This window comes from Heptranchias perlo, chromosome 11 (assembly GCF_035084215.1).
Source record: "Heptranchias perlo isolate sHepPer1 chromosome 11, sHepPer1.hap1, whole genome shotgun sequence".
In the NCBI taxonomy this organism is placed as follows: Eukaryota; Metazoa; Chordata; class Chondrichthyes; order Hexanchiformes; family Hexanchidae; genus Heptranchias; species Heptranchias perlo.
Window position 1 is genome coordinate 22,213,120 of NC_090335.1, and position 15,167 is coordinate 22,228,286.

A 15,167-nucleotide genomic window follows, 5' to 3' on the forward strand; every position below is an offset into this window, starting at 1 on the left:
TCTCCTCCCAGTGTTACATTTGTTGCTTCAACTGAGAGACTGGAACAGACCAGGCTTCAGCATTTTCTGTGGCTTATATCCATGCAGTTGTCCGACCAGGTGACAGATGTATTTTTGTACAGATACAAATGGTCTCATTATCGTACCTCATTTTATACCTGAAACTTATGAAAAATAATTAAGACATTTCTATCAATTAATGTATTATTAGAAGTACTTGCTGAAGATGCTGCATGAGTTTGCAATCGATAAAAGAAAGCCAATGTTGTTCCTTTCTCAAATTGGAACTAATGAAGTGTGACTATGAATAACAAATGTATTACTGGCCCCATTAGGTTTGCATGTTTGCCTTTGGAGTCAAGGTCTGAGCAGCCCATGTTTTACAATAAGCAAAATGGTACTTCAACCAAGGAAGCTCTAGAATTGGTCTGTCTTTGTAAATCAGGGGGATGAAAATCATCCAGGATTCCCGTTCCTGATCACTATGCAGTAACCCCTGGTGGAAGTGTATGGGGTGGAAGTTCATGCAGGTCCGTTCTCGGGCCGAGAATCAGTGCGACGCTGTCAACCCGCGCCTAGTCACATGGGCGGGACACGACTGTTAAATTGGTCAGGGGGCCTTCATTACAATTAAATAGGCGGGCTGCCAGCGTTAGTCCCGCTGTTGATTGGCCGGTTGCTTAATCGGGGCCTTTAATTTCCAGCGTTGACGCCGCTATTTAAAGGCAGCCTGCACCTCGTAAAGGGAGGTGCGCTGTGGCTGTAGGCAGCCTGAAGACTGACTCCCACCTCCCAGACTCCTGCGACAGGAGAAACCCTTCATAGGAGCACTGGAATAGGTCAATGAGCACAGAGGCCAGGCACAAAGGGATTGCACTAGGGTGATTTAATTTCAATATGAAGAGGAGGGAAAGTTGTAAAATGCACAGAGGTAATTTTGACTTAGTGCGATAGTGAAAACAGGTGATAGGTAATCAGAGATGTAAAATGGGCTGCCAATTCGCTGTCACCTGTTTTACACTATTGTACAAAGTCAAAATTACCCCCACAATATGAAGTGAACAGTTTTATATTTGCTTGGCTTTGCTGTTGGTCTTCATAGCGTAGTAATGTAGGAGGAACACCAATGAGGTAACAGTGTTGAAGGGTATTCAGAAGGTGGGTGGAAGGAGTGCGGCAAATGGTGGGACTGTTGGTATGCAGGGGCAAGGGTTTGCTCAGGAGAATCTCTCCTCAATGATCTGTTGCCTTGCAGCTGGCAGCACTGCTCAGCCTTGGTCTTCCTCATCATCTTTTATCTTCCTCGCCCCCTTCTTCATCTTGCTCCTGCACTTCGTCCTCCCGTGGCAGCTGCAAGGTTTGGCCCCTCCGAATGGCATAGTTGTGTAGCATGCAACAAATCACTACAAATCTGGACGCTCACTTGGGACTGGACTACAAGGCTCCACAGGATCGGCCCGGGCACCAGAACCTTTGTTTTAGGACACCTGTTGTTTGCTCAGTGAGATCTCTGGATTGAGTGGCTCTCATTGTAAAAGCATATTGTGTGTGTCCGGGTTCACTGACAGGAGTCAGGAGCCAGGTGTAGAGGGAATGCTCATTTTCCAAGGAGCAGCCTGACACTCACATCCTCCTGTACTTGTTTAAACACTTTTAATCTCTAATATCTTCCAGTTCTGATGAAAGGTCATCGACCTGTTAACTCTATTTCTCTTGCCACAGATGCTGAGTGTTCCCAGCATTTTCTGTTTTTATTTCAGATTTCCAGCATTTAGCTTTTGTTTAAGTATTTTTGAAGTGTAGTCACTGTTGTAATGTAGGAAACACAGCAGCCAACTTGTGCACAGCAAGGTCCCACAAACAGCAATGTGATAATGACCAGATCACCTGTTTTAGTGATATTGGTTGAAGGATAATTATTGGCCAGAACACTAGGGAGAACTTCCCTACTCTTCTTCTATATAGTGTCATGGGGTCTTTTAAGTCCACCTGAGAGGACAGGCAGGGCCTTGGTTTAACGTCTCATCCGAAAGACAGACCTCTGACCCTCAGTACTGCACCGGGAATGTCAGCCTAGATTTCGTGCTCAAGTCCCTGGAGTGGGGTTTAAACCCACAACTTTCTGACTCAGAGGTGAGAGTGCTACTAACTGACACCTAATAGGCACTTGGCCAAGGTACCAGAATGCAAGCAGTGACTGCGCCTCAATCAAGGAGCCATCCCCTTCAGAAAAGCAGCAGATGAGAGAAAAGAAAACAATTCGTTATCGAGTTCTGTCTTGCCAGCTTTAATTCATGATTTCAAATATCTTGGTCATGCTATGACCATTTATCTCCATCGGACTAACACATTATGGCAGAGCTGCATTGCACATAACTTACTCTGACAGATACATTAGTGTTGAATGCCACCTATTGCTTTTATTGTGACACTAATTATTACAGAAACCATTTTTCAGTCTAAATATGGTAGGCAATGTTCATTTGGTTAGATTTTCCACCCATTGACCATGAATGGGTAGAAAATCTGATTATTTCTAGTACAGTACTCACTTAATAACCTGGATAAACAATATCGTGTTTATTTTTCTTTTTGTGTTTAAATACCCTTAAACAATACTTAATTATTCCATAATCAAGTCAGATAACTACAGCAAATACATATTCCTATTACAGTGTATAGGATTATTGCCACTACAGGTCAAAAGTCAGAGCAACTGGAACATTGCCCTGCAATAATACAAATATTGCTCCTATCTCCCTGGGTTGACTGCTTTTGTGATGCTGAAGCATAGTAATATTAAAATAATAAAGCTGTATTAGTATTGCAAGTAATATTACTGAATCATAATGGAGCAGATATCGCTCCCAAAATAATGGTGAGCTCAACAACGCTCTTCGTTGTTAGTGGCGAAATGGAGGAGCAAGTTCTGGCGTTCGCACATGCTCAGTGAAACGCGGAAATCCGGAACTTGCTCCTGGTGGTTTGCCAGCGATATGGCAGCTTCGAAATAAAGGGCCATCTACGCTGCAATCAGAGAAATCACTGAAAAAGTGCAAACTTGCTTATCTGCCCAGCTGGAAAGTAACCAATTAATGCACCAAACAGGCACACTTAAAAATACAGGTCTAAACTAAGTTTTAACAGCACGGTAAGTCTTAATGACTGCTAAACAACTAAAAATTAACTTTTAAAAATGTGGAGTCTCATTACTCTTTATTTTAATAGTTTTTGGTCATTAAAAAAAATAAATTAAAAAGTTACTTTTTTTTAACTTTTCCCTTCTGTCTCTTTTATTTACTTCAATTATTTCTTACCCTTTCCTTTTCACCATCTGTAACCGTTTTTACATCGAATTTAATGTTGTACCTTTCACTTCCTGGTTTAACGCTCCAAGCCTGCAGAGACAGTGAACGCAGCTGTCAAAAATGCTGCGATCTGATTGGTCAAGGGGAGAGCTCGCTCCTCTCGTCTCTCCCAGGGACCTAGCTTCGCTTGAACGGACTCTTTTCCTCTTCCTCTGGGCTTTTCTGCTCTTCCTATTAGAGGAAGTGCCTGAAGGAAAGACCAAGTTAGTGGGTTAGTAGAAGCCTATGGAGTGGCGAAAAGTGTTGGTTCACCACTCCGAGCGATTTCTGCCCCAGTATTAACCCTACCCTGCTGAAACAAGCACTTAAAAAAACATTTTAATTTGAATAATTAGACATTTTTTTTTTAAATGTACCCGTTCACAGAGTCAATATTTTGTCATCTCATTTTAAAAAGCTTATTTTTCAAACAGTCAAATCTCCAGACTTGTTACCGGGCTTCACTTTGCATGACCAGAGATCAATGTGGAGGTGATAGTATAACTCTGTGCTGTTGGCTCTGTACTGCTCACAGCAGGCCTTGAGTCAAACTTTATACACCTGCAGTATTTAACAGTGACATATGATAGTGAGAGAAGTACAAGAGAGCTGGTACCTTAATAGAGTGAATTTTGCCAAAGATAAACAAGGCAAAGGGTCTCCTGCCAATGATTCCTTTCAGTGTATACTAACTAATAGTTTTTGTCTGAACAGTTGTGCTCATTATTTTTAGAAATCTCGATGGGGCAGAAAAATGTACACATATGTCACGGAATATACTTAAGGAGTGTCAAAACTTAAGAATAAAATGGGAGCTTTGGCTCCCATAACCTTGTCCCACCATTCAATCTTATACCTTAATTATATTTTTGAGATGAGGCCTAATTTTGAATCTTCCTATTGAACCTGTGTAAGTGGAGTTATTGAGGTCAGGGCAGTATCTTACTGTTTCCCCAGGTATTCCTTGTGACAAAAATCAATTGAGTGTTGAAGAATCACACCCCCCAGTGACAGGGGCAATCCTGCCAGGTTCCATCTGTAAACTAGATTGCTTGGTGAATTATCAACAGGATCCCGGAGCATCCTGAACTTGCTTCATTCAGGTAACGTATTAGTGAGTCTGCCACATAGGGAAGACTTAATTCCAAACTTCCATTGCCAGGCATGTCACCTTGATGCCACCGTGACTAAATTCAACTAAATAGGTTAGGGAGGACCAGGGGGTCACAATCTCAAGTCATGTAAGGTCAGAACTAGGTTAGATGTCAGAAGGTGGTTTCTTTCCCAGAGAAGAGTGGACATCTGGAACAGGCTGTCGGCTCGTGTGGTGGACACCGATTCATTGAATTCCTTCAAGCGAGAGTTGGACCTGTTCCTGGCAGAGGCGGAGATCACCTCATACAAGAGGTAGGTGCTTCATAACAATAATCAGGGCCAGAGTGATCTCCTGGACCAATTTCAATTGCCTAAGGGGATCAGAGAGAAATTTTCCAGATTTTTTTCTCTAATTTGCCTCGGTATTTATCTGGTTTATCACCTCTCTCTGGAGATCACATGGCTTTCAGGTGGGTTGGGGAGTGTATATATTGTGATTCACAAGGCATGGCAGTTGTGTAGGACAGGCTGGATGGACCAGGAGGTCTATTCCTGTCTGTCATTGTTCATATGTTCATATGCTTTGACCCCAAAGAGATCCTGAACAGCTCTCCAAAAAAACAAGTTGGCTGTTAGACAATTGACAAATGCAGGCTGGAACCCTTGCCAAGTGGACAAAATGTATTGGGAGCTGACTCATCTGGTGGCGTATTTTCTTCAAGACAAGTTTCAGCCACTTATTAGAGTAATGAGGATAGTGTGAATGCATTATCTGGCTTTATTTAAGCATTCCTATCACTGCACTGTGGAATAGTCAGAATTCGGATATAAAATAGGGAGTGGGTTGGAGTGGTGGTGAGTCTTGCTTTATTTAATAAATGACACTGAGATTCCATATTTCGGATGATACTACAATGAACTACTATGAAGTGTGATATGGGACGTTAGTCTGTTTGGAGTGCTCAGTTATGTTCTGTAATTTGGATCTGTCTTTTCAGTTTGTTTTCCTCCTTGTGGCGGAGGTCTCTTTGTTACCATGCAGTAACCAGAGAGAGAACCCGCACCAGTCATACTAGAGCAGTCAGCATCTGCAGGGAAATGTGAGGAGTGACATTAATCAATATAAATATAATAGCTTGCAAATACCAGACGAGAGGCAGTCAGTCAGGTCCATGCGAGAGCACAAAATTTACTTTGAAATAAGCACTTCAAGGAATGCTTGCTGAGAAATGGGCCTTCTTTATTGCTGTATGCTCCTTTCCTCCAAATGGGGATGTAGGAACAGAAGTAGGCCATTCAGCCCCTCGGACCTACTCCGCCATTTAATTAGATCATGGATGATCCGCATCACAACTCCATTTACCCACCTTTGCTCCATATCCTTAATACCCTAACCTAACAAAAAACTATATATTTCAGTCTTGAAAGTTTCTCTTGTCCCAGCACCCACAGCCTTTTAGGGAGGGAATTCCAGATTTCTACTACCCTTTGGGAGAAAAATGCTTCCTGATTTCGCTCCTGAATGGCCCAGTTCCGATTTTAAGATTATGTCCTCTCGTTCTTGATTCTTCCACCAGAGGAAATTGTTTCTTTGTATCTAACCTATCGAATCCTTTTAACATTTTAAACACCTCAATCAGGTCACCCCTCAATCTGCTATACTCAATCTGCACCTGCCCAATTCTTGCCTCTTGCTCATCCCTAATTTTAATCGCTTCACCATTGGCGTCCGTGCCTTCAGCTGCCTAGGCCCTAAACTCTGGAATTCCCTTCCTAAACCTCTCCGCTCTCTACCACTCTCTCCTCCTTTAAGACGCTCCTTAAAACCTACATCTTTGACCAAGCTTTTACTCATCTGTCCTAATATTTCCTTATGTGGCTCGGTGTCAAATTTTATTTGAAAATCGCTCCTCTGAAGCCCCTTGCTATGTTTCACTACGTTAAAGGCGCTATATAAATGCAAGTTGTTGTTGTTGTTGAATACAAGCCAAGTTTATGCAACATGTCCTCATAATTTAACTCTCTTAGCCCCTCTTCATTGCTGGACCTCCTGCAGCACAACCTCCCGTGCCTAATCCGTGCCTGGGGCTATTGTGGCTGCAGCCATTTTTTTTCCAAAATAAAACAGTCGCATCTTGAAAACAGGCAGCCAGGAAACATTAAGAGCTGCTGGCCTCGGGTAACCCTCAACTCCTGATTTTAGCGCGTGCTCAGCAGGTCATGCACTGAATGCTGGGAGCAACTCTATGTACCTAAATTAGCTAACCTTACAGCATTGGTTGAGGTCAACTTTCTGTCCCATGGGCAAGGCAGATGCTAAGAGGTGCTCGCTCTGTGATGGGACCATACTACTCACTCCCATTTTTACATTAAGCTGTCCTTTTACTGCACTGAAACAGACACTGTATAATTCCATAGGATTCCTTCGCTGCAAGAGTAACATAAGAAAATACAGAATGAGAAAGTACCATTTGGTGTGCAAGGTTACTTGTGCCACTTAATTAGGCACAATTCATCCATTATGGGCTCATTCCCAGTTTATCTAATCTCCTGACCCAAATAAGTAGTTTCTCCCTGATCCTCGAAAATAATCAGGCAAGGCCTTCAGGACATCAATCTAAACATTTATAGGCTGTAAACCAGTCTGTACTGAGTGCATTTTACACCTGATATCCCCATGGCCTCCAGTGGGATTGAAAATAGCTGCACAACAGGGTATTTCATCAGCTAAGGTTATAGTCCTCCTTGTAACCTTCAGTTCTGTCCTCAACAAGATTCGCGTCCAGCTCCTTTTTAAAGCACTTAATCAAGATTGCTTAGTAAGGTAAACTCTGTCCGATACAAACAGAATTGTTATCCCTACCCCTGAATATTTTGCAGATTAGATCCCACATTACAACACCAGTGTGGTCCCAAAACTGTGGAAGTGTATGAAATTACAATGAAGAGCTGTTGTCACTGTCGTCACTGTCAGAATTATTTCCTTGTCTCAAAAAACTCCTACAAATCACTGTATTATTTTTTAATGGACGTATAACAGGCATCTTATAAACAGAATACTTTGTCTGTGTGACATTGCTTTATTATCACTTGCAAGATTGATCATTCACAACTTATTTCTTGTGCGTTACATAGTCATTTCACTTGAACATTTCACACTTGTGAGGGATGTTTATGCTGGGGAATTAAACACTTTTCCATTTTCAACCTCCAAACCCAACTGGAAGTAGGGTAGTTCAAGAAGACCATCCACCCAACCTGTAGTGCACTTACTGAGGGCTCATTTCTGGCCTCAGTGCCATTTGCAGAATCCAAGGACAGTCCCAGTGTGCACAATGCCTGTGATTGGTGATTGGGAGCTCCTTAGTTGCTGTGTGGGAAATCACATGCTGCAGGGTTTAAATGTCTACAGCAGCTTAAAGTGTCATGGTTCGCAAATGCGTCTGCAAGCAGTTCAGCAGAGTACAGAAAGCCCTGTTTCTCCGATGGAGGCATATAAATTCTGATGGAGGAAGTGAGGCATGGGAAGGGGAGGGTCGCTCTTCAGAATGAAGTGGCACAAAACTCCCAGGAAAGCTGCCTAACAAGAACAGCAGGAGATGGCATCCAGTGTGTATGCCATGAGCAACATACTATGTGCTGAAGACCATGTAGGAAGAGCTTTAATAACCTTGCCAAATGCACCAAGGCAAGAGAACCCATTGATACCTTCCGTTAATTCAGCGTACTAAGCACCTACACTTTGAATTACCTCCCCTTCATTGTCTTAAATTACTTTCAATGCTTGACATGCATTCAGACTAAAATAATTGCCCCATCTAATGTAGCAGCATACCTATCATCACACCTTCAGTAGGCTGTATTTTGATACTTGAGTATCACTGCACCTCTCACTTCTTCTAATCTGCTTGATTTATTCCAATACATTTTATTCCAATGTTTTTACAAAAACAAGTTGAAATCCTTCCCCTGAACTTTGTGTGCATTACCTTCAAATATTTCTTCGGTACTTCCCTTGATTGACTTCAATGGAAAGGAGAATTGTCTGAGTGTATAACAAGCGGCCATCAAACACCACCAGTTTTCTGCCCCTCCCAAAAGTGAAAATTATCAATAGAGTTTTCTACTCCCACTACTAGTGTGCTCCCCGCACCTATAGTTATGGGCATGAACTAAGCTCAAAACTTGGTTTCAAACAGAAACCTTCCATTGGAATCAATCTAAAAGCCACCACTAGTCATTCAGGTCTAAAGTACTGAAAATCTAATCTAAGCCAACAGAAGTAGTATCTCGTGTTGGTGAGACTTGTCTGGTTTTGGTTTCCATATTACAGAAAAGATGTAGAACAATTAGAAGGAGTCCGGAGAGAGGCCAGTAGGCTGATTTCTGAACTCAGATGCTATATCATGAGCAAAGGTTAAAAAAAACTCTGTGACCTTACTTTCTTGAAAGGAGGATGAGTGAGGACTTGATGGAGGTCTTTAACGTTTTCAAAGGTATGGAGAAATTAGGTGCAGAAACATTCTTTCTCTTTATTAAGCAACTGTGATAATTCTCCAGAAGTTTGTATCAGAATCTGAATTCGAATGATTGCGTTCATTGGCTACTTTTCACTTATTTATACAGTTAGAGCAGCCTCTTGTAATGATTAACGATTTTTCTTACATGGGGTGTTGTTTTTAAACAAATGTAACTTTTTGCATGCGCAGTGTATATATGTCTAATAGATACCTTTCTGAGGTTCATCCATATTTCTGTCCAGCCAAATAGAACACTGGGCTCCCAGTCCATGGGTCTGAGTTTCAATCCTAACCTGGGTAAACAGGCGGGTTTCAGTGACCTATTCGATGGTTTATCTGCACAAATGTGGTTTCCGAAGGAATTTCTGCTGAAGTTACAGTGGAGGAGGGGGGAGAAGCACTGAGTTATCTCAACATCTTACTGGATTGGCAAAGATTGTTCTTGTAAAGGCTTCCATGCCACAAAATGTCTTAATAGATCTATAATATATTTTTCCTAAAAAAAACTTACAATATTCTGACATCTTTCAATATTCTTTTCCCTTCCAGTTGCAATGGACTGACAATAATACAATGTATAGGATATATCACGGTTACTGATGAGTTATAAAGCAGCTCTAACCACTGATGGATTTGGTTGGCATCACCTTACAGTATCATCTAAACTGGTGGATTAGTATAACCATCTTGAACGCACTCACTGCTGTCATTTGTTATAATGTACAAAATAATTGTGAATTACAATAACAGCCCTCAGTCGAAAGCAATATCATCATTTGTTCAGGTGTGTAAATCATTGATCACAAGTAGAACATGTGAGTTTTAGGTGATTCAGTGTGTTGTATATAATGGAGTAGAGCCCATTATTGATCAGCTTTGATAAATCCAATTCTGGATTAAGACTAAAACATTCACTATAATGTCAAATATTGTGGTTATGATCAAACTGATTACTATCCTTGAGTAAAATTTTACTTTATGACTCTTTAGGGGTAATTTTGACTTTGGGCGATAGTGTAAAACGGGTGATATCGGACAAGCTACCTATTATACATCTCTCCCGATGTTAATCTCTCCTGATTTTCAGTGACTTCAACGGAAATGAAAATGGGGAGAGATGTACAACGGGTAGCTGATCTGATATAGCCCGTTTTACACTATCGCCCAAAGTCAAAATGACCCCCTTTAAGATTAAATGCCATCTCTTTTCCCTCATTAAAGTTACTATTTTTTATCTTGTAAGTTTAGTATTTCCTCATCTTCCCTACTGAAGGTCTCTGTCCACCATACATCATGGTGCATCACTTTGCCACTGAAAGGGCACAGCCGCTCCCGGATTCATTCAAATGCTGCTGCTGAACTGAAATAAAGTAACGTCAATTATTTTTAACTGTGCAATTGTCAATCAGCCATGCAGCTTGTAGTGTCTGTTACTAACATTGGTAGCAAAGTAGAAGACTCATAACATGATGTGTACTGATCAGCCAATTCGACAGGACCAAATGCAGCTGTCATAGCATGTAAACACTTCCAGATCAGAGGTAATGAGGAACTTTCTGTAGTTGGCTAAGGATACAGAATTACACCAATGTAAGACCATGAGTTCATCCAACATGGCAGTAGCCACGAGGTCTTGCTTGGCTCTGCATGGTTGTTTGGCAGCTTTAAAACATTTTATCAGGTTCATAAACAGAGGAACTTGCAGTGATGCCATCACATCACCTTTCAAATCAGCTGCTCAGCATTTAGAAACATTCTAAATTTAAAGTGCAAATGAAAAATACAAAACCCAATAAATGCACTGCAGTCGTTCTCACAGGAACAGATAGAAGCAATGCAAACCTTTCCGTGCAGTCACCATGCTCCAATCTGCTGCAGCACTGAGACAACTTAAAAACCTCCCAATATGCTCAGACTTTCCCTTTAATAAATGTATTCTTGATTGTTGCAGTTCGATATAAACAAGATTCACAACACATAAAAGGTCTAAGACAGTACCAGAAACATAAACAATGATTAAAAAGTGCCTACTGCCTGCAATAGGTAGTTAATCAATTTATAATAGAATAGTGGAAAAATACAATTTTTACATTTAAGAGTACAGATAGAAAACTGTACCAAGATTAGACAATCATTAGGACTTAAAATGTATTGTAACTTCACCAGTAGGCCACAGCTGTATTATGTTCAAAATCTTAAAGTCCTTGTCTGGATATTTACCTGTACACTGTTTGGACCTTATGAGGACAAATAAACTTCACCATGGTGCGCCCCTCCCCACCCTCCCGGTCGATTGTCACCAGTGTTTCTAATGGACCACTTTAAGAATGGGAGAGTTAAATCAAAAACTATCTGTTCTGCTCCTCTAAAAAAATAATTAATATTATGCAGCCTTTCTACATGTTCAAACAAGGAGCTCTTTAATCTGCCTCAGCTTAATTAAAAAAGAAATCTTTCATTGATTAAGCAATTTGATCATGGAGGCAACATGATCTGTTCAGTATTTCATTGCTGTTTGTGGGACCTTGCTGTTCTTTCTCCCTTTCTAACATGCATCAGCACTCACAGTGGCAAGCAACAGGAGGGCAACTGTCATCCTGACTGAGGTTGCACTATTCTTTCTCTTGCCCCTTCAGACTCCCTTTGTTCAGTGACGGGACAGCTCAACTGGGCGTATTACAAGTCTTGAAAAAGTGTAATGCTGACAACTGGAAAAAGAGGTTAATTAGCCGTAGCAGTCTTCAGACCGAGCTACCTTAGAATGTGAAGCTCAGAGCAGAAGAAAACAAATCATCGTGGGGTTTTTTCAGTCTGTATTCTTTGCAATTACAGCTGTGATGGCATTTTGTGTGTTATTCCATAATGACGGAATCAGCAGTGATATTGTAATCAGAAAATAATTAATAAAAATGTAAAATGAAAGTTTGGCTGGTGGTTCAGTGGTTAACTGTGCAGATTGCTATGCCCTTAAAGCAGTGAATGAGGAAGGTCACAGATCAATCTGTGGTACACAGAGTTTTGTCTGTTTTCACTAGTGAAAGCCCAGCATATCTTGCACTGGTAGTTTGCAAGGACTAAGGACCTTTTCCTTTTTTTAAGTTCTTATATTCTTACAAAAGCAATTGGCAGATTTTTTTGAAGTGCAGCCTTACTGTGCAGTGCGTATTAGATCTTGCTCTATTTAGTTCAGTCTCCTCTACACTAGTAACCATGCCATGTATATCTTCATGTATGTAGATAATAAACCAAGGTAACCCTATATACCATAAAAAAATAAATAAACTCAAAACACCAATGCATTTTGTACATCGTGCATGTATGACTGTAGGAGAGGAGGTAATCAGTAGCATGATATTGAAAGTACCATACTTTATGATACAGGCACAATGGGCCGAATGGATTCCTTCTGTGCTGTACGATTCTATGATTATGTGAAAAAAGGTTCTAATTGTTAATTAAAAGTTTCAGAATGGACGGTGATAGTCCCGTTTCACTCACACTTTAATATTCTAGATCTGGGGGGGGGGCCTAGATTCACAACCGCGGACATTTCAAATAACCCAGTACATGGAAACTTTTGAGAGACTTCAGGGCAACTTTCCACTAACAAACACTAGAAACATCACGATTTGTTTCTCAAGTTTTATCTCCATTGCTGGACTTAGCTCAAGGTTGTGTTGAAGGAACCCACTACTGGGAACCACTGCTGTATGGGAATGGTTGTGGACCTCACACAGACTCCCTCATCGATTTGATTCTGGATGACTGGATACGAGCACTATTATCTGATATAATTAGTTAGGCTCTGATGTATCGTCAGTAAACATGGATGCCCCCCAGAATTCTTCAGGCATTCGACTCAGATTGATGATCTGAAGTTGTAAAATATAAACATCAGACGACACCATGAAATTAATATCACGTGATCAACTTCACATTATATTTAAAGCCCTGTGCAATTCATCTGCAATTGTATCAAATTTCAGCAACAGCTAGGATGAGGAATAGTGGCTTCATAAAAGGTGATGTTTCAGTAAGATAATCACTATGATAAAACACAAAGAGTTGCACTTTATCAATAAAATTAACAAGCAGTTATAAAAAACATAAATTACTGAATAGTTTGCTGTTCTTTAGCATAAATTCTCGTTACAATTTATACAAGTTGCATTATTCCGCGCTTTAAAAATAGTACCTAGGCATCCATAAAACCTTCACACCCATACAGTCCTCATGTAGAAGCAAATTGTAGTCATAGCTTAACATGATCAAGCCTTACGTTCGACCTTTACTTTGCAAATTAGGAACGGATCTCAAGGCTCCCAAGTATATTTATGAAGATTGCATATGTTATTAACCTTAACTCAGTGCTATGTTAGGTAGATACAGTTGTATAATCTATAGAGTTTTTGACAAATATCATTCAAGAACTTATAAAAGTGAATTATTGCTTAGTTTCCATATTCAGACAGAGTAGTTTAGTACTGCCTCGCTGAGTGGTTGTCCTTCAGAACTGGAGTGTTGATAATGCAATCCACCCCTCACTTCAAGAGCCTCTGTTTGTTAGGAAGTTCCTGAGCGAATACTGCAGGGCTTGTTTTGCCAGTCTCAACACCAAAATTCCCTGAAATAAAGAGAGAAAAAGCATCACTGACAATTCTACAGTAGACAGCATCTTAACTTTTAATTTATTCTATCCCAATATATGCAGACTTGCTGTGTGATTGATAATATTTATGCGCCTTATCAATGTAAGAGGGCAAACACATTAGTGAATAGCATGTTGCTCCAGTTTAAGATCCACAAACAGGACTGCCGCGGAAGGCCCATCATTTCAGCCTGTTCTTGGAACTTATTTCTTCCTATCTATTTTTTCTCCCCTTGTTCAGTTTCTTCCAACCTACATTCGCGACTCTTCCGACGCCCTCCGCCACTTTAAGTTTCCAGTTCCCCGGCCCTAACTGACTCCTTTTCACCATGGACGTCCAGTCCCTCTACACCTCCATCCTCCACCAGGATGGCCTGCGGGCCCTCCGCTTCTTCCTTGAACAGAGGCCCAACCAGTCACCATCCACACCACCCTCCTCCACCTGGCTGAACTTGTTCTTACGTTGAACAACTTCTCCTATGACTCCACTCACTTCCTCCAAATAAAAGGTGTCGCTATGAGAACCCGTATGGGTCCCAGCTTTGCCTGCCTTTTTGTGGGATACGTGGAACACTCTTTATTCCAGTCCTACTCAGGTCCCCTCCCTCACCTCTTTTTCCGGTACATTGATGACTGTATCGGTGCCGTTTCCTGCTTTCGCCCTGAACTGGAAAATTTCATCAACTTTGTTTCCAATTTCCACCCATCCCTCTTGTTCACATGGTCCATCTCCAACTCTTCCCTTCCCTTCCTCGACTTCTCTTTCTCAATTTCTTGGGATAGGCTGTCAACTAATATCTACTATAAGCCCACCGACTCCCACAGCTACCTTGATTACACTTCCTCCCACCCTGCTTCCTGTAAGGACCTTTGCCCTTCTTCCAGTTTCTCCGTCTCCATCACACTTGTTCCGACAATGCCACCTTCCACACCAGTGCTTCCAATGTGTCTTCCTTTTCCTCAACCGAGGATTCCCCTCCACTATAGTTGACAGGGCCCTCAACTGTGTCCGTCCCATTTTCCTTCTGCCCTCACTCCTTCCCCTCCCTCCCAGAACCATGATACGGTCCACTTTGTCCTCAAATTCCACTCAACCAGCTTCCACATTCAATGTATCATCTTCTGCCACTTTTGTCACCTCCAGTGTGATGCCACCACCAAACACATCTTCCCCTCCCCTCCATTTTCAGCATTCCGAAGGGACCGTTCCCCCCGCGATACCCTGGTCCACTCTTCCATTAATCCCAACACCCGCTTTCCTTCCCACGGCACCTTCCTGTGTGAGCATAAGAGATGCAACACCTGCCCTTTCACCTCCTCCCTTCCCACTATCCAGGGCCCCAAAATTTCAGGTGAAGGGGCGATTTACTTGTACTTCTTTCAATTTAGTATACTGTATTCGCTGATCACAATGCGGTCTCCTCTACATTGGGTAATCACTTTGCTGAACACCTCCGCTCAGTCCGCAAGTGTGACCCTGAACTGCCGGTCACTTGCCATTTTAATTCTCTGTCCCACTCCCACTTCTCTGTCCTTGGCCTTCTACACTGTTCCAAT

At 41.6% G+C, this 15,167-nt stretch overlaps 1 protein-coding gene across 1 annotated transcript in view; it reads right to left on the reverse strand.

Annotated features, from left to right (window-relative positions):
• Positions 1–12,897: 12,897 nt before the first annotated feature.
• LOC137326905 (adhesion G-protein coupled receptor G2-like) overlaps positions 12,898–15,167 on the reverse strand; it is a 41,831-nt gene continuing 39,561 nt past the window's right edge. Inside the window, exon 13 of the mRNA XM_067992291.1 lies at positions 12,898–13,586. Within this exon, the coding sequence (XP_067848392.1) occupies positions 13,504–13,586 (83 nt within the window). The 3' untranslated portion in view covers positions 12,898–13,503. The remainder of the gene's footprint in view (positions 13,587–15,167) is intronic.